The 20348-nt window shown below is 44.7% G+C and overlaps 1 protein-coding gene across 5 annotated transcripts in view; it reads left to right on the forward strand.

Annotated features, from left to right (window-relative positions):
* The first annotated feature begins 12578 nt into the window (after positions 1 to 12578).
* Positions 12579 to 20348, forward strand: part of CDC42BPA (CDC42 binding protein kinase alpha) — a 349867-nt gene continuing 342097 nt past the window's right edge. For all 5 annotated transcript variants that reach the window (XM_051820816.2, XM_070055638.1, XM_070055640.1 and 2 more), the window contains exon 1: positions 12579 to 12810. In XM_051820816.2, coding sequence (XP_051676776.1) covers positions 12582 to 12810 — 229 coding nt within the window. In that variant the 5' untranslated portion in view covers positions 12579 to 12581. The remainder of the gene's footprint in view (positions 12811 to 20348) is intronic.

A 20348-nucleotide genomic window follows, 5' to 3' on the forward strand; every position in this document is an offset into this window, starting at 1 on the left:
CTTCTATTTGCTGGTTTACTTCCCAAATGGCTGCAATAGCCAGGTCTTGGCCATGCCAAAATCAGGAGCTAGGAACTACATTTGGGTCTCCCACATGGGTGGCAGGGACCCAAATACTCAGGCCATCTTCTAATGCCTTCGCAGACACCTTAGCAGAGAGGTAGATTGGAAGCAGAGCAGTTAGTACCAAAACCAGTTGCTCAAATGAGTTGCCGGTAGTTTAACAGATTATGCCACACTGCCAGCAAAGAGAATTTGACTTTCTAAACAAATTTTGAGGTTATCCTGAGGCTGCTGCTCCAGGGGCCACACTTGAGAAACACTGATATAAAAGGCTAACATGGACTTTTATAGCAACCAGAACTTTTTTTTTTTTTTTTTTTTAAGATTTATTGATTTGAAAGGCAGAGCAACAGAGAGAGAAGGTGGAGGTAGAGACAAAGAGATCTTCCATCCCCCTCAAATGGCCACAACAGCCCGATCTAGGCCAGGCAGAACCAGGAGCTTGGAACTCCACTCAGGTCTCTCACATGGGTGGCAGGGGCCCAAATACTTGGGTCATCATCTGCTGCCTTCCCTAACTCATTGGCAGGGAGCAGGATCAGAAGCAGAACAGCTGGGACTTAAACGGTCCCTCCAATATGTGATGCTGCTCCACAAAACCAGCCCCAACAACTAGAACTCTTGAATAAGGAACAGGCTGCCCCCATTAAGCCATGAGGTGCACATCAAGGAGAATATTCAAGAAGAAGCTGGGCAATTTTTTAAAAGATTTATTTATTTATTTGAAAGGCAGAATTACAGAAAGGCAGAGGCAGAGAGAAAGAGAGGTCTTGTATCCAGTGGTTCACTTCCCAACAGCCGGAGCTGGGGCATTCTGAAGCCAGGAGCTTCTTCTGGGTCTCCCATGTGGGTGAAGGAGCCCAAGGACTTGGGCCATCTTCTACTGCTTTCCCAGGCTACAGCAGAGAGTCAAATAGGAAGTGGAGCAGCTGGGACTTGAACTGGCACCCATAGGGGTGCCAGCACTTCAGGTGACGTCTTTACCCGCTATGCCACAGCCCCGGCCCTGGGTCAAGATTATCAGGAATGTTACAGAAGAGATTTTGCGTTGTGTAGAAAGTTACACTAGATTTTTAAGTTCTCTTCTCATATTAGTATTTTATGATTCTTTTACATCCCTTTTAGGTGAGAGTAAGAAAACAAAAGAACACATCATCTGTTTTCTCAAACAGCAGAAAATCACAGGAAAACTGAATGTATCCCTATCACAAATTCAGACTTGTTCGATGACGCAAGCTGCATCTTGCATTTCCTTATACATTGCCATTGCTTATATAGTTCCGTAATAAATCAGCAAACATTAATTGAGCCTCTATTCAATGCTGTTAGTAAAACACATACCTTGGCTTCACTCCTCAAACCCCATATGTCAACTCTGCAAACTATGTACATACATGACTATGGCCATATTTTATTTTATATTGTATTAGACCTTTTAGATTTTTTTTTTGACAGATAGAATTAGACAGTGAGAGAGAGAGACAGAGAGAAAGGTCTTCCTTCTGTTGGTTCACCCCCCAAATGGCCGCTATGGCCGGCGTGCTGCGCTGATGCAAAGCCAGGAGCCAGGTGCTTCCTCCTGGTCTCCCATGAGGGTGCAGGGCCCAAGGACTTGGGCCATCCTCCACTGCCTTCCCGGGCCACAGCAGAGAGGGCCCCTGCACCTATGTGGGGAGACTTGGGAGAAGCTCCTGGCTCCTGGCTTCAGATTAGCTCAGCTCTGGCCATTGCAGTCATTTGGGGAGTGAACCAGCAGATGGAAGACCTCCCTTTCTCTCTCTCTGTCTCTGCCTCTGCCTCTCTATAACTCTACTTTTCAAATACATAAATAAATAAATAAATAAATAAATAAATAAATCTTTAAGAAAAAAAGAATTGTGGGCTTGACTAAAGGTGCTTGGAGGAAGGCTAGTGCCTCCCAGTATTCAGGGAGTTATTCCCTCCCCCAAAAGCAGCAAATCTCTGATTTCTCTGTGAATCTTACAATATGCTCTGTGATAGACACCTTACTAGCTCTTCTGTATATGGGGAAATTGAAATAAAAGGAGAAATTTGTCCAAGTTTATAAACAGCTAAGTGTAAAAATCAGATTTAAAAGCTTGAATTCTGGTAGATTCTCTCTCTCTCTCTCTCTCTCTCTCTCATAAAATAAATAAATAAATAGACCTTTTTAAAAAATCCTTGAAATTAGGGGATACTTACAGTAATATGAAGACACTGGTGAATTGATCTAAAGTGTAGAAAGTAAATGTCAGTAGAGTTTCTGTTTCTATCAACATGAAAACGAAATAACTTTGAAGGTAATCATCACAGGGGAACTTCATATCATCAACATTTATAAGAGACCATTCAAAGCACTATGACAAGTCACTTTCAGTTGCTGTTGAAAATCAAAAAACAAACTCAGAAACATCATAAATCAGCGCAATTTGTGCAAGCATAGTTCAAATGACAGAAGGACTGTGTGTCAATAAATGCACAATATTGAAGAGTTTGTACAACGGAGAATCTGAGCTCCTGGTTTAAAGGGATTAACCAAACTCAGTCGAAGAAAAGCCAAAGAAAACATACTCCATCTGTGGAGAATATTGAAAATGCTTACATTTCTCTTGATGATAGCATAAAGCTGCAGGTCAATCAGACCTTGCAAGGGACAGTTCTCACATATTCAGCTAATAATTTCAAACCAGTCTTCACCACTCTGTTGAGCCTGCTGGTATAATTCACAGCAGACAAAAGAAATACACCCGTTGGCAATTTTTGGCTCACCATCCAGAGAGTCTGCTGTTTGATATATTTAATAAAACAGTGAAGCTTGATACAACATCTCCACTGAGCAGAAATATCCCAAGAATGCACAGAGAGAAAATAAATAAGAATATGATTCCAGTAGAGAAATTGAAACAACTGTGATGATAGAGGAATATTAAAGCAAAAAAATAATTGGACTAGTTTCACATACTAAACATTTTTAGTGGCCGGAATTATATGTTGACATCAGTTTGGAAGCTCATAGATCTATTAATCTGTAATGTAACTAAGAGGTTTTATGAAAATCTTAAAATATGTTTGGATCTACCATTTTGACATGTTTAAAATATATTTGTACAATAATCGTTGGTCCTGAAGCTGTTTTAATAAAGATCAGAGCTCGGGCATGAAGAGGAAAGGAAGAGGACCTGGTGGTGTGGAAGGTGACTCGACCGACTGGAAGGTCAGCCAGACAGAAGTTAGAACTGAGCTCCGCAGGCTTCATGCTACAACTTAGCTCACTTATCTGTTGTCTTCATGTGGTTGTATATCTGCCCAGAGAATGGAGGGGTATTAACTATCTCTCTCTCTTTTTTTTTTCCTGTATTCTTGATGTTCTGTCATTTGGGGTCTTGTGAACCTGAGGAACCTTCCCTCTGAGGGTTAATTAGTTCCTAGGGATAAGGAACAACTTCTGCCAGCATGTATTTGATATGCAAACCAAGAAAACCATACTCCCTGTCTCCTTTTGTCAGACTTCTGCATTATGGGACACTATCCCTTGCCCCTATCACCACAAGGCTAGGTACCAGCAAACTACGGACCACTCCTCTAGCCCAGAACCCATTGACATTATTCAAACTACCCACTCGTAAGCTTGTAAAGATCCTGCTTGCTTACTCTGCTTTGTCCAATCCTTCCTGTGTAAGCTGTAATAAGTTCTCTCTCCCACCCACAGTTCCCTTCTATCTGTATTGGCTCATCTTGCTGTATTTCCCTGTGAGGCCCTTGATTCGGCACCATGTCTCCTGCTGCTGAGGACTCTGAGTATAATAAAATGTGCAAATTCCATGAATTTCTCAACTATGTTCCTAGACTTCTCCAATTGAATACATTTTCTGAGGTTAGTCACTAGCTTTCACTTATTGTAATGCCCAGGTCACCTTACCCTTGCCACATGTCTTCACACACTACTTTAACGACACTGTGGCTATGACGTCACAGTGGACTGTTTTGGATGGCCCAGCAACTTTTCCCATTCTTTGGGAAAATGAGAATTTAGTATCCCTTCCCACCCCCAAATTGTTTTTGTTAGATGTCATGCCTTTTTCCTCTCTAGCGGGTGAGCATGCAATCAAGGTAGGTTAGTCAGATGTTTTAATGACATTTAGTTCTTGCATCTATCAGTAGGGGCAAAAGAGCCTTCTCTCTGCCCTGTTGAGGTCTCATATCTGAATCTGGTAAATATATCTTGAGGTTTGATCCCTGTGTCTGATCTAGACAGCTTAACAGGAGAAAGGGCATACAAATTTACTACGTGTTTAAGGACATCACAGGAGAGTAAGACCCAGTAGCCTAATGGTACTTAGAAGCTTATGTACCTCCTTCATAGGGAAGAGGGAAGTGGGGGATGTAGGCAATTTTAGAGGAAGAACCAATTATTTTTAGGTGAGATTTATGGGCCCAAAGAACAGACAACAGCTTGGGACAAAGTTTGTTTAGGCTATGGGTGTAGTGTCAACTCTAGTATTCCTTCATGAGTTATTTTATTTTTTTCTTCATGAGTTATGTATCAATCTCTCCCAGTTGATGAGATACCTGAAGAGGGTATTCACAATAATTCAAAATCTTTTGTAGAATACATCCTTTAATATAGAGAATTCAGTGAACAGAGATGCATTATGGAATCTTGGCCAGTGACATAAAATTTAGATGCCTGAAAGTCCGCAATAGTGTTAAGAGAATTTGTGTATGAAAATATTAGTGAGAGTCTTTGTAAAATGTTATGTGCTGTATAGTACTGGCCTCTAGACTTCTCTCTGCTCTTCTCCCTTACCTCATCCCTTACTCTATACCAAGTAGAATAGGCAGACATATTGACACGTAGTATGTTGGCCACTACACCAGTGGTTGGAATTGGTGTGTTGATCTGAAATGTTTGTTATACAAGGATGGGCTCCCTCCTGGACTCCTCTCTAGAAAGCTAGAGAAATGACGCAAAGCTTCAGTCTTCTCCCTCGGAGTGGAGATTTATTCAAGGATCTCTCATTCCTCCCTGAAGGGTGGGATAACTCCTGACCATCTTCCTCTTGGTAGATGATTTTTCTCCCCTACTCATTCTGTAATTAATCTAAGAAATGCTTCTGCACTGCACTGATCAGAGAAGACCTGAGGTAGACAGGTTTAGGCTTTGGGACAAACCATCTCCTTTGTTAACTGTCCTTTTGGAAATTTTGCCTTGCATCGGGTGCTTGTGACCTGTCCATGTAGAGGAGTGAAGAGATCTGAGACTCAAGTTCAGGCTTCCATTGGAAATACACAAGAGAGGCCTTTTGGCTTGCTTTGGTTTAAGGCTATTCAGATTGAGTTTAAGTTCTGCTGGAAGTTGGGGGCAAAGCTCCAGCCAACAGTAAACTAACTTGACATGTCTTTCGGGCATATGTTTCTCTTGGGCACCTCATGGACAAAAACAGAATTTGAGTTTTCCTCAATTTCCTAGCCAACTGTCATCTTTAATATCAGATCCTCAGGTCAGTCAGTACACGTATCTATTTTACAGCTGTCATCCACTGTGATTTGTTAGTGTTCACACCCTGCTGGTTGTCCTTTGGCATTTTGAATATCATCACTTATGTCCTTGACAACATTCAACATACCCTAAATGAAATTTTTGTAATATATGTGGGAGGTTACAAAACTGTTCACAATTGTTCAGACCTTCCTATACCTAACCCCTTTAGAATGTGTCTTCTCTCAATCAGAAGTGAAGTCCGTTTCCTCCTTGAATCTAGTTTGGATTTGTGGCTTTGTTTTGGCCAATATAATGTGGCAGAAGTGATGGTGTGCCAATTCCAATCCTAGATTAGAGGCCCTCTGCATTTCTACCAGCTCTGCCAGGACTCCTGCCTTTGCCATGTGAAGAAGCCTGCTGGAGAATGAGAGACCACATGGACCAGACTGGAGTCAGAAATGTGAGCTCATCAGACATGTGAGAGCCCAGCCAGGACTGGCAAAACTGATCTGTAATTGAATGCAGATACATAAAGAAGTGCCTGGCTAAGCAGAGCCTACATTGCTGATTCTAGTATCATGAGCTATAAAAGGTTACTTTAAAAATTCATGGAAAAAGAATTAAAAGGTTAATTTTGACTCACAAATTTTGAGATTCATATTTATGAGGGGGTCTTCAAAAAGTTCATGGATGGGCCGGCTCTGTGGCGCAGTAGGTTAATCCTTTGCCTGTGGCTTAACTTAAAAAGTTATGTATGTTTTTATTTGAGAGAGAGAAATAGAGAGAGAGCTCCCATCTGCTAGTTCATTCCCCAAATGCCTGCAATGAAGCTGAGAGCTGAGAGATCAATCCAGTCTCCCAAAATGGGTGGCAGGAACCCAGTTATCTGAGCATCACTGCTAGCTTCCAGAGTGTGCATTAGTAGGAAGTGGAGTTAGGAGCTGGAGGCAGGTATTGAATCCAGGTACTTCAATGTGGGACCTGGGTGTCTTGACTGTAAGGCTAAGTACCTGCCCCTTTCCACAAACTTCTTGAAGTACTCTCATTTACAGTCATGTACTGCATGATGATATTTCCATCAGCTATGGACCATAAACGTTATGATTGCCTTATGAGATTAAACTGCCTAGTGATGTGGCCAGCTTAGTTTATGTAAGGATATTGGATGATGTTCATACAATGACTAAATCTCCTGGGGCAGGCGTTTGATGAAATGATTAAGATGCTGCTTGGGACATCCACGTCCTGTATTGGAGTGCTTCTGTTCATGTCCTACTCTGGCTCCCGATTCTGGCTTCATGGGCACCCTGAGAGGCGTCAAGTAATGGCCCAAATAGTTGGGTTCCTGCTACCCACTTGGAAAACCTGTGTTGAGTTCCAGGATTCAGCCTGGCCTGGCCCTGGCTGTTACAGCCAATTGGGAAATGAACTAGAGGTTGGGAGATCTTTCTGTCTCTTGTTTCTCTGCCTTTCAAATAATTAAAAATAATAAATAAAAAGTTAAAAATTTCCTAACAATGCATTTTTCATAATATATTCTATCTCACTCAGTGAAACAGGATTGTAAATGGCATCTTAAGCCACTAAATATTCAAATGACTTGTCATGCAATCATAGCAAGAGCTAACTAGTATAATATCTGTTTTTTTTGTTATTTCTTTTTTTAAAAAATGTTTTTTTACTTATTTGAAAGGCAGAGTTACAGAGAGGCAGAGAGAGAGAGAGAGAGAGAGAGAGATCTTCCATCTGCTGGTTCACTCCCCAAATGGCCACAACACCTGGAGCTGGGCTGATCTGAAGCCAGGAACCAGGAGCTTCATCTGGGTCTTCTATGCAGGTGCAGGAGTCCAAGGACTTGGCCCATCTTCCACTGTTTCCCAGGGCATAGCAATGAACTGAATCAGAAGAGGAGCAGCTGGGACTCGAATCACCACGCATATGGGAAGCCAGGACTTACCCACTATGCCACAGCCTGGCCCCGTAATATCTGTTATTCATAATACAATTGCACCTATCTAGCAATAATCTTGACAATCAAGAAGATCTTTATCATTGGGACATCTAAGCAGAGGCTTTATGATTGTGATACTAGATGCTAGTATGTGAAATGATTCTGAGGATTTTTTTTTTATTTTTAAAAGATTTATTTATTTATTTGAAAGGCAGAGTTGCAGACAAACAGACACACACATACAGATCTTCCGCCTGCTAATTCACACCCTAAATGGCTGAAATGGCTGGGGCTGGGCCAAGCCAAAGCTAGGAGTCAGGAGCTTCATCTGGGCTCCTACATGGGTGGTAGGGGCCTAAGCACTTGGGCCATCTTCTGCTGCTTTCCAAGGTGCAAGCAGCAAGCTGGATCTGAAGTGGAACAACCAGGACTCAAACTATGTTTGCCAGCATGGCAGGCTGCACCACAACACTGGCCCCTGAGGACTATTTTCAGTTCCAAAATTCCAAAAATCTTCAATATAACAGTTTTATTTCTCCAGCATTCTAAATACAGAACAACACATTAAAAAGACGTTCTTGGGGGGCCAGTGCCATGGCTCACTTGGTTAATCCTCCACCTGCAGCGCCAGCATCCCATATGGGCACCAGGTTCTAGTCCCAGTTGCTCCTCTTGCAGTCCAGCTCTCTGCTGTGGCCCAGGAGGGCAGCGGAGGATGGCCCAGGTACTTGGGCCACTGCACCCGCATGGGAGACCAGGAGGAAACACCTGGCTTCTGGCTTTGGATCGGCATAGCTCTGGCCACGGCAGCCATTTCGGGGGTGAACCAGCAGAAGGAAGACTTTTCTCTCTGTCTCTCTCTCTGACTGTCTAATTCTATCTGTCAAAAAAAAAAAAAAAAGTTCCCTTCTTTCCATTAACAAAACTGCACATTGACATTACATATTCCCAAGTTAATAAGAAATCTGTTGAGCTTCTTGGACTAGAGAAGACAACTGGTTGTGTAATGAAAGTATAATTCAAGTTCTAGAATCTAAGCATTGAGTTCCAAGTCACGGTCATGTTTTCAACATTTGCTGATTGTTGCTGCGTGGTCTCATGTAAATTCCTTATACTTTTTTTTAAAGATTTTATTTTATTTTTATTTGACAGGTAGAGTTACAGACACTGAGAGAGAGACAGAGAGAAAGGTCTTCCTTCCATTGGTTCACTCCCCCAAATGGCCGCAACAGCTGGAGCTGTGTTGATCTAAAGCCAGGAGCCAGGTGCTTCTTCCTGGTCTCCCATGTGGGTGCAGGGGCCCAAGCACTTTGGCCAACTTCAACTGCTTTCCCAGGCCATAGCAGAGAGCTGGACTGGAAGAGGAGCAATTGGGACTAGAACCGGCACCCATATGAGATGCCAGTGCCGCAGGAGGATTAGCCTAGTGTGCCACGGCACTGGCCCCCTTATATTTTTTTGAGAGCCATATTTCAGTTAGTGACTTGGCCAGTTTATGGACAAGACAAACCTCTTTTCTCCATTAAGTGAAATCATTTTCAGTCTGCCATTGTGTGTGCCATCACATGTGCCCACAGAGCTTCTTAATGAAAAGGTAGCATTTCGAGCTTTGTCAGGGTGGATAGTTTCTTCCTGCCCCCCCCCCCATTCTTCAAATTTCTTTTTAATGTTAGAATTAATGGTAATATATGACAAACAATCAGAATCAGTTGTCAATGTCATTATAAACATACAGCCCCTTAAAAATATTAATAAATGAACTTTTGAATTAGTGGTCAAACATAAATGGGCAGTGAAAATTGCCTGCCCTTCACAACTAATTTTCTTTTTTAAAGGAATTTATTAATATATTAGATTCTCAGGGTTATAGCAAATGCATTATAATTACTACAACACAATTGCCATCAATTCTTATGTTAATGTGCCATTAATACAAAGAAAGCAGATTCAATGTAGTTCATAGGTACAATTCTAAGAATATAATGATAGTTTCCTCTCTCTCTCTCTCTCTCTCTCTCTCTCTCTCCCTCTCCCTATTCATTTTAGTTTTTTATTTATTTATTTATTTATTTTTTGACAGGCAGAGTGGACAGTGAGAGAGAGAGACAGAGAGAAAGGTCTTCCTTTGCCGTTGGTTCACCCTCCAGTGGCCGCTGCGGCCGGCGTGCTGCGGCCGGCGCACCGCGCTGATCCGATGGCAGGAGCCAGGTACTTATCCTGGTCTCCCATGGGGTGCAGGGCCCAAGCACTTGGGCCATCCTCCACTGCACTCCCTGGCCACAGCAGAGAGCTGGCCTGGAAGAAGGGCAACTGGGACAGAATCCGGCGCCCCGACCGGGACTAGAACCCGGTGCGCCGGCGCCGCAGGAGAAGGATTAGCCTAGTGAGCCGCAGCGCCCGCCCTCATTTTAGTTTTTGAGATAACATTTTTAATGTATATTATGGTCAAAGGCTTAATGTTCCACTAAATAAAGAGTTCGACAAGTAAAAAGATCTTAGTTCAATGGGAATATAGGCAAGGTTTATTAACAATAATCAAATGAAAAAATGACCATTTTACTGATGTATTTTTTTAAAAGATTTATTTATTTTATTTAAAGGCAGAGTTATAGAGAGAGATAGAGAGACACAGTGAGAGAGAGATCTTACATGCGCTGGTTCACTCCTCATATGGCCACAACAGCTGGAGGTGGGCCAATCAGACACCAGGAGCCAGGAGGTTCTTCAGGGTCCCCCAAATGGGTGTAGGGGCCCAAGCACTTGGGCCATCTGCTGCTCTCCCAGATGCATTAGCAGGGAGCTGGATTGAAGCGGAGCAGCTGGGACTTGAACTGGCACCCATATGGGATGTTGGTGCTGCAGATGGAGGCTTAACCTGCCATGCCACACTGCCAGTCCCCATTTCACTCATATACAGTAAATTTTAAAATAATTACAGATCATTAAAACTATAGTAGTGCATTTTTTTTTTGACAGGCAGAGTTAGATAGTGAGAGAGAGAGACAGAGAGAAAGGTCTTCCTTCATTGGTTCACCCCCCAAAAAGGCCGCTATGGCTGCACCGATCCGAAGCCAGGAGCCAGGTGCTTCCTCCTGGTCTCCCATGTGGGTGCAGGCTCCAAGCACTTGGGCCATCCTCCACTGCCTTCCCATGCCACAGCAGAGAGCTGGACAGGAAGAGGAGCGACCAGGACAGAATCCGGCACCCTGACTGGGACTAGAACCCGGTGTGCTGGTGCCACAGGCGGAGGATTAGCCTAGTGAGCTGCAGTGCCAGCCATTGCATCATTATTAACATTGATTTGACAAAGGTATAAAGCAAACTTTTTTTTATAAAGGACTTATTTATTTGAAAGGCAGAGAGTTACAGAGAGAGAAAGAGGGAGAGACAGAAAGAGATCTTCTATTCACTGATTCACTCCCCAGATGGCTACAATGGCTGGGGTTGGGCCAGGCCAAAGCCAAGAGCCGGGAGCTTCTTCCGGGTCTCTCATGTGCTTCAGGGGCCCAAGTGCTTGGGCCATCCTCCACTGCTTTCCCAGGCGCAGTTGCAGGGAGCTGGATGGGAAGTGGGACAGCTGGCACTGGAACCTGTGCCGCTATGGAATGCTGGCATCGCAGGCACAGTGGCTTAACTCACTACACCACAATGTTGGCCTCATAAAACAAATTTTCACAAAACTATGTTTGCAGCAATAGTGATATACACAGGCTGGTCTTTCTTTCACTTTTAAAATTTTAGCTCTCACATGTAAGGGAGGACATGCACTGTTTGTCCTTCTGTGTCTGAGTTCACTCAACCTGATGCCCTCCATTTGCATCCATTTTGATGCAAATGGTAAAATTTCATTCTTTGTTACAACTGAATATTCCAGTGTGTGTGTGTGTGTGTATGTGTGTGTGCGCATACATATATATGCCTCGTTTTCTTTATCCATTCATCTACCGATAGATGCCTAGGTTGATTCCCTATTTTGACTATTATTAACAGTTCTGATGTAAATATGGTGGTGCAGGTAATCTCCTTGATACAACATATTCATGTCTTTTGGATATAAGGTGGATAATACCTTTTTGATTTGTCACATTTTTACACTTCAGCTGGAGTCTTCTTGGCATTTACTTTGGATTCTGTCTTCACTACATCTCTCGTTGTATTTGCATAGATCTAGGAGTATGGGATGAGGTTGAGTCCGGCCTGTCACCAGTACACCACCGTGATGAAAGTGGAGTGTGTGGGGCCTAGTCTTGAGGTCACAGGCAGAAAATTCCTTACACTTCCAAGTTTTAGCTTCACAATAGGTAAAATGGGAACAATACTCCCTCATCTTTCTTCGTAAACTTAAATTTATGTTTATTTGGAAGACTGAAGAGAAATATGAAGTATTGATGCTTCTGAAAAAATAGATGTGAAGAGTGGCACTAGCAGGGTGTCAGGAAGAGTTAACAGCTGCTAAGTTCCCAGACAAACAGACTGGATTAGTTATCCATTAGATTTTTTTTTAAATAAAATGAAGAACTTGTCCATGTCCACAAGTTTCACGGATAAGCACATATTTACATTCTGATGATCTGAAAGAAATAGTGACAGATGTGATTACTTTCTAAAAGTATCAGAAAAATAGTTTCAGGCCTCTGTGTACATGGGAGCTTAAGGCCATGAACTGTTGTATCAAAAATAGGGCCAAACTGAGATTTCTATTTTGTAGGAGGATTTTCCCTGGGAATGTTTACGCAGAAGCCGCATGATTCCTAACTTGGGTAAGATAATGATTTTTCCAGTTCAGAAATTTCTAGTGCTTGCTGCTTTGAATCCTGTTCATGCGTTCAGTAATCCTTTATTGAGCTCCAAGTCTGTGCCAGCGCACTGTTGGGGACCATGCGTACAAAGTTGAATGAGAGTGGTGCAGTGGCATCACGAGCCCTCTGAACACCCTATGGTGGTTCCTTTTTATGACTTGGCTTTGTTCTGACATACAGGAATGTTCAGCTGATGACATTTCTCTTTGTTCTGTCACCGTGGCCTTTGGTGTCAGGCAGCCTCGTGGTAGCTCTGCCACTTCACTTTTTCCACCTGTTGCCTCAAATGGAGAGAACAATGCTGCCTAGCTCCCAGGAACGGGGTGAGACTCAGAAACATGATGTGAGAAAAGTGCTCAGGACAGGCTTCCCACTAAACATCTGTTCTGATGACCTCCCTGTCTTCACGGAGCGTGCCTTACACGAACCCTTCCTTTGTTCTTCCAGCCTCCTTAATTGTCGGAAAAAACGCACATACCTGGCACTGTTGTCCTTCAGTTCTCTGTCTCTGCTAGGTAAGGCAGTTCATCTAAACCTGTATAAACATGTTAATAACTGCTAATAGGGTATTTTTATCCTACCTGTAAAGGAACTTCCTTGAAAGGATACTCTCTTTTTCTGTTGAGATTGTTTTTTTGTTTTGTTTTGTTTTGTTTTGTTTTTTTGACAGGCAGAGTGGACAGTGAGAGAGACAGAGAGAAAGGTCTTCCTTTGCCATTGGTTCACCCTCCAATGGCCGGCGCGGCCGGCGCACTGCGGCCGGCGCACCATGCTGATCCGATGGCAGGAGCCAGGTACTTATCCTTGTCGCTCCCCGTCTTCATGGAGGAACGACACAGGACCCTGCGCTGTTCTTTCGTCTGCTCGGCCCTCCCCGGGTTTGCTGCTGGTTCTTCCCGGGTTGGCTACCGTCCCTTCCACCTCCGTGGAAGGGCGGTTCCCCCTAGCCACTTTCCCCACTTCCGCGGGGGAGCGGCACACCGCCGGCCGGCTCTCTCGGGGGCTGCACAGGTGTTCCTTCAGATAGATGTTCCCCTTAGATGTTCCTGGTGCATGTTGTCTCTCTCCTCCTTTATAGCCCTCTTCCACCAATCCCAACTCTGCTACCCACACGCCGAGTACGCTGCCCTCCTCCAATCAGGAGCAGGTCCTGCTGTTTATTGGTTGAACTGGAGGCAGCTGTGTAGAAGCTGTTTCCTCCCTTCTCAGCGCCATATTGTGGGAGAGCAGATGCATAGAATAAGTCTTAATTCCAGTAACTTAGTCTAGTCCGAGTTGCTCCCCACAATCCTGGTCTCCCACGGGGTGCATGGCCCAAGCACTTGGGCCATCCTCCACTGCACTCCCTGGCCACAGCAGAGAGCTGGCCTGGAAGAGGGGCAACTGGGACAGAATCCGGTGCCCCAACCAGGAATAGAACCCAGTGTGCCGGCGCCACAAGGTGGAGGATTAGCCTAGTGAGCCATGGCGCCGGCCAGAGATTGGTTCCATAATAAGTATTTTTTTAAATCAGTGTTCATTCAGCAGTATGAAACATCAAAGAAAAAGAGGGTAGTGGAAGGTAAAGCATTATAAAGAGAAAGAGATCTGAGAGAAGATTGGGATGGGAAGAGAAAGGACCGAGAGAGGGAACAAGAGGCGGGCCAAGGGAAAAGTAGAAGGAGATAAACAGAAGTTGCAGGAAAGATAGCTTAAACAGTCTGAAGTCACAGTAAGTTAGAAGCAGAGCAAGAATGGGGCCAGCACTGTGGCACAGTGGGTAACACTGCCACCTGTGGTGCTAGCAGCCCATATGGGCACTGGTTTCAAGATCGGCCCAGCTCCAGCTATTGCGGCCATTTAGGGAGTGAACCAGTGGATGGAAGATCTCTCTCTCTCTCTCTCTCTGCCTCTGCCTCTCTGAAACTCTGCCTTTCAAATAAATAACTCTTAAAAAAATGAAAACAGAGCTAGAAAGCTAGAGAGAGTGTCAAAAGAATTGTTTGTACTCTCAGACTTCACAGAGGCTAGGAAGCATCTAGTATGTCGCCTGGCATGTAGTCAATGCTTACTTGCTTACTATATATTTTCTGAATGAGAGCATGTCAGATGTCTATAGCTGTAGCAAGTGTTATCTAGGCATACTATATCATCTTACTGTTCACTCGGCAGAGAATATCATAGCTATTTCTTCTAATGACTTTTCTTTAAAAGGCTAATTTTGCTCTTTTAAAGACACACACACACATAGAGAGAGAGAGAGAGAGAGAGAGAGAAATAAGCATCCTTCTATCCATTGGTTCTCTCCCCAAATACCTACAATGGCCAGGGTTGGGCCTGGCTGAAGCTGGGAGCTGGGAATCCAATCTGAGTCTTCCAAGTGGGTAGCAGAGACCCAACTACTTGAGCCATAACATGCTTTCCCCCAGAGTATGCATCAGGAAGATGGAATTGGGAGCAGAGCCAGGACTTGAACCCAGGCACTTTGATATGAGAAGCAGGTGTCCCAAGCAGCATCTTAACCACTGGCCTCATGCCTTTAAACCAAGGTTAATAGCTCAAGAATTCTTTTTAAAAAGTGTTTATTTGTTCTTTGTTCATTTTCATCTATGAAAGTGTGTGTGTGTATGTAGAGAGAGAAAGAGAGACAGAGACAGAGAGACAGAGACAGAGAGAGATTGCTTTTATCCTTTGTTTCACTTCTCAAATGCCAGCAACAGCCCAGGCTGGGCCAGGTCGAAGCCAGGAGCTAGAAACTCAATCCTGGCTTCCTACATGGGTATCGAGGGCTTCTGCTTCCTTCCCAGAGCATTAGCAGGATGCTGCGTCAGAAGCAGAGCAGCTGGGACTTAATCAGCACTCTGATATGGGCTGCTGGCATTGCAAATGGCAGCTTAATCTGCTGAATCACATTTTAATACTTCCAAAGTCTTTTATTTATTTTTTTTGATAATTTGTGTGAGTTATTTTGCTTGTGTTTTATAATATTGGGAGCCTTTCTTATTGAGGAAAGCCCCTCTGAAGATCTCAGATTGAATTTTTTTGAATTTTCACTTCGTTTATTCCCTTATGAACACCTCGGGTGTTCCAGACACCCTCCTATTTGAGGGTTTATGTCTGGTGCTTTTTATTATTATGATTGTTATATTTCTCATTGTAAGGAACATTGCTGACAATGCTTTATTTCATTTGGCTTGTAAATGCTGATGCAGCTATCCTCCAGGTCAAACAGAGGTCACAGTCTGTTCTCAAACATAATCGCTGGCTCCGCCATATGACTGTGAGTTTAATTAGTCCCCCATACTGGTGTGGAAGCACTGAATCTTATTGCTGAATGGAACCTGGAGAGTGCAGCTGTTCTGGTCCCTTTACCTTCTGGCAGGTGGGTCCCAAACCATTCAAGAGAGATGGCTGTTGGAGTTGAATTGAAATGATTGTTTTTGAGGACTTCAGGGATCTCAGTTCCTCTGCCTCTCTCTGTGATTTGGGGGCTTACCCAAATTGGACAATTAAGGTGTTCTCTTTTTGTCTACAGGAAATAATTACTGTCCTTTTTTTTTATTTTATTTTTTTTTTATTTTTGACAGGCAGAGTGGACAGTGAGAGAGAGAGACATAGAGAGAAAGGTCTTCCTTTGCCGTTGGTTCACCCTCCAATGGCCGCCGCTGCAGCCGGCGCACCGCACTGATCCGATGGCAGGAGCCAGGAGCCAGGTGCTTTTCCTGGTCTCCCATGGGGTGCAGGGCCCAAGCACCTGGGCCATCCTCCACTGCACTCCCTGGCCATAGCAGAGAGCTGGCCTGGAAGAGGGGCCACCGGGACAGAATCCGGCGCCCCAACCGGGACTAGAACCCGGTGTGCCGGCGCCGCAAGGTGGAGGATTAGCCTATTGAGCCACGGCGCCGGCCTATAATTGCTGTCCTAATGAAACTGTTCTCTCTGGTTTGAGTTTCTGTAATAAGGAAAACAATTGACAAAAGCTTCTGCAAGAGAAAGCCTTCTATGGTTCCAGATTAGAACCGTTTTCGTTTTTTCTTCCTTTGGTTGTAGTTGTCGCTCCCCCTCTTCATGGAGGAACGACACTAAACCCTGCCTAGGTTTCCTATCCGAGTCACGGCACCATTATGTTGCTCCCCCTCTTCGTGGAGGAACGACACAGGACCCTGCGCTGTTCTTTCGTCTGCTCGGCCCTCCCCGGGTTTGCTACCGACCCTTCCACCTCCGTGGAAGGGCGGTTCCCCCTGCCACTTTCCCCACTTCCGCGGGGGAGCAGCACACCGCCGGCCGGCTCTCTCGGGGGCTGCACAGGTGTTCCTTCAGATAGATGTTCCCCTTAGATGTTCCTGGTGCATGTTGTCTCTCTCCTTTATAGTCCTCTTCCACCAATCCCAACTCTGCTACCCACACGCCGAGTACGCTGCTCTCCTCCAATCAGGAGCAGGTCCTGCTGTTTATTGGTTGAACTGGAGGCAGCTGTGTAGAAGCTGTTTCCTCCCTTCTCAGCGCCATATTGTGGGAGAGCAGATGCATAGAATAAGTCTTAATTCCAGTAACTTAGTCTAGTCCGAGTTGCTCCCCACAGTAGTCTAATCAGGTAACTGGTACTAATTTCTCTTACCTTACTATGAGGTAAAAAAGTATTTCAGCATACATACTTTAGAATGAATACCACATGGGTTGGAATCTTGACCTTACTACCTATCAGCTTTTAGTTGTTTTTTGTTTTGTTTTTCATTTGAGAGAGGCAAAGAGCTATTGTGGGCATTTGGGCACAAATGCCCACAACAGCTGGGACAGGGTCAGGGCTGGAGTTGGGAGCTGAGGACTTAAACCAGATCTCCCCTGTGAGTGGTAGGGTCTCAACTATTTTAGCCATCACTTGCTTCCTCCCAGTGTCTGTAGCATCGAAGCCAAGAGCCAAATCCAGGCACTCTGATGTGAAATATGGGTGTCTTAATCACTAAGTCAAGCAGCCACCCCTCCTCTCTGTTTTATAACCTTGGGAAAGTTACTTAACTTCTCTAGTCCTCAATTCTTCTTCATGGAAATAATAATGATTTCTATCTTAGAGGATTTTAAAGAGAATTCAGTTAACATAAAGACCTTAGTTAGCTTCTTGGGATACAAAGTCTCAATAAATGTCAGCTGTTGTTACTGCTGTTGCCAAGGACATTTCCATCACTCCCGGTTTTCCCAACATGAAGGGCCTATCAAAAGTTTTTCTGGGGTGGATATTGTGGTGCAGATGGTTAAGCCACTGCTTGGGTTGCCTGCATCCCATATTGGAGAGCCTGATTTAGCAGATGATGGCTCAAGCACTTGAGTCCTTGTCACCCACATGGGAGACCCAGGTGGAGTTTTGGTCTCCTGCCTTTGTCCTAGCCCTGGCCTGGTTGTTATGGGCATTTGAGGAGTGAACCAGTGGATAGAAGATTCTCTCTCTGTGTGTGCCTCAGAAATTGGGAACAGGGATAGTGATGAAAGCTAATCTGTGCTCCATAATGGCTGGTGCCTCAGCTGGGAAGATTTGCAGTCTTGGCTGGGGTGACTGACAGCTAGAGACTGGAATCATCTGGAGTCAGTTGAGGCTGCTTAGAGCTGCGGAACCGGTATCCACCTGTGGGTTGGGCTCCCAACTAGCATGGCAACCTTGGAACAATTGCATTTCTTTTTTTTTTTTTTTTTTAATTTTTTTTTTTTTTTTTGACAGGCAGAGTGGACAGTGAGAGAGAGAGACAGAGAGAAAGGTCTTCCTTTTGCCGTTGGTTCACCCTCCAATGGCCGCCGCGGCCGGCGCGCTGCGGCCAGCGCACCGCGCTGATCCGATGGCAGGAGCCAGGATCCAGGTGCTTTTCCTGGTCTCCCATGGGGTGCAGGGCCCAAGCACCTGGGCCATCCTCCACTGCACTCCCGGGCCACAGCAGAGAGCTGGCCTGGAAGAGGGGCAACCGGGACAGAATCCGGCGCCCCAACCGGGACTAGAACCCGGTGTGCCGGCGCCGCTAGGCAGAGGATTAGCCTAGTGAGCTGCAGCACCGGCCTGCATTTCTTGTAATAGTTTCATTTTACATGGCAGCGCAAGGTTCTAGTGACAGTGTTCCAGTGGATGGTCTGAGGCTGCAAGGTCTTTTCTGGCCTAGCCTGGAAAGTTAAATGGTCATTTCTGCTGCATTCTATTTGTTGCAAATTAATTACTACTATTGGCCTAGATTCAAGGTGAGGGGATCTACATCCAAACTCTCAGTGGAAGGAGTGTTGAAGAATTTGTTTGTGACATGTTTTTCAAACCACATATATAGTATTAAAAGCCTTACGACTAATTGAATTCACATAGGAAAGGAGTACAGATAGAAAAGAGAAAAAGCTTGAAGACTGAGCTCTGGGGGCAGGCACTGTGGTGTAGTGGGTAAAGCTGCCATCTACAGTGCTGGCATCCCATATGGGTGCCGGTTCGTGTCCTGGCTGCTCCACTTCCAATCCAGCTCTCTGCTATGGCCTGGGAAAGCATTGAAAGATGGCCCAAGTCCTTGGGTCTCTACACCCTTGTGGGAGAGTTGGAAGAAGCTGCTGGCCCCTGGCTTCAGATCAGCACAACTCCAGCCATTGTGGCCAATTGGGGAGTGAATCAGCAGATGGAAGACCTCTCTCTACCTTTCCTCTCTCTGTGTAACTCTGACTTTCAAATAAATAAATAAAATCTTAAAAAAAATAAAAGACTGAGCTCTGGGACACTCCAATGTTTGATGATCAGGAAGACAGGGGAGGATCCAGCAAAGGACACTGAGTGGGAGTGACCAGTGAGGAGAAAAACCAGGAGTGTGGAAGACAAGTGAAAAAAAGTGTTTCAGCTGAGAGGGTGATAGGCACCAGCAGAGAACTATTCATAGGTCAAGTGAAATCTGGACTGAAGATTGACTTTGGTTTTGACAATGCAGAAGTCACTGGTGACCTTGGCCACAGAGATTTCCAAAGTGTGGTAATTGGAGTCTTCAACTTTCACTTCTTTGGCCCCTAGCCTCTAGGACCTTGGCTATGTCAAGTCCAGCCTTATCTCAGGACTGAGAGGAACACATTGGCTTACTTGGCTCAGTTTTTGCACCACACATGCCCTTAAGAATTTGTTCAAGAATACCATTCACCTTTTAATAGTGGACCACATCTGCATGATAATGTTTAATCCTAGATGCTGTTTTCTTTTTTTAAAAAAATATTTATTTAGTTATTTGAAAGTCAGAGTTACACAGAGAGAAAAGGAAAGGCAAAGAGAGTGAGAGAGAGAGAGAGAGAGAGAGAGAGAGAAAGAGAGAGCTTCCATCCGCAGGTTCACTCCCCAATTGGGCACAACGGCCGGAGCTGCACAAATCCGAAGCCAGGAGCTTCTTCCGGGTTTTCCACATGGGTATAGGGGCCCAAAGACTTGGGCCATCTTCCACTGCATTCCCAGGCCAAAGCATAGAGCTGGATTGGAAGCAGCCAGGACTTGAACTGGCATCCATATGGGATGCTGGCCCTTCAGGTGGTGGCTTTACCCACTATGCCACAGTACCAGCCCCGGCTATTTTCAAAAGTTCAATTTATAGTAGACTTTGTTTATATAGAACTTTTTTTTAAAAAAAGATTTAATTATTTGAAAGGCAGAGTTAGAGAAAGGGAGAGATGGCCAGGGCTGGGCCATGCTGAAGCCAGGGGTCTAGAACTGTGTCTGGGTTGCTCACATGGGTGGCAGGGGCCCAAGTAGGTCTTCCGTTGAATTTCCAGGTGCATTGGTAGGGAGCTGGATTGGAAGTGGAGCAGTCGGGACACAAACTGGTGTTCATATGGGATGCTAGTGTCACAGGTGGCAGCTTAACCTGCTATGCCACAATACCAGCCCCTATGTCAAGCTTTAAATGACAGATTTGAAGATAGAGCAATACTGGCAGGATCCAGTGAAAAGCAAGAAGGAAACATTAGTCTCTGAACCCAAGAACACCTGCCCCAGTGAGAAGCATTGGTTGGTTTGTTGTTGGCAAAAGAAATATGGAAAGGAAGGGTACAAGTGTCCCTCTGCTAAAACCATGCCATTTCAAAATCC

Source organism: Oryctolagus cuniculus, chromosome 13 (genome assembly GCF_964237555.1).
Source record: "Oryctolagus cuniculus chromosome 13, mOryCun1.1, whole genome shotgun sequence".
In the NCBI taxonomy this organism is placed as follows: Eukaryota; Metazoa; Chordata; class Mammalia; order Lagomorpha; family Leporidae; genus Oryctolagus; species Oryctolagus cuniculus.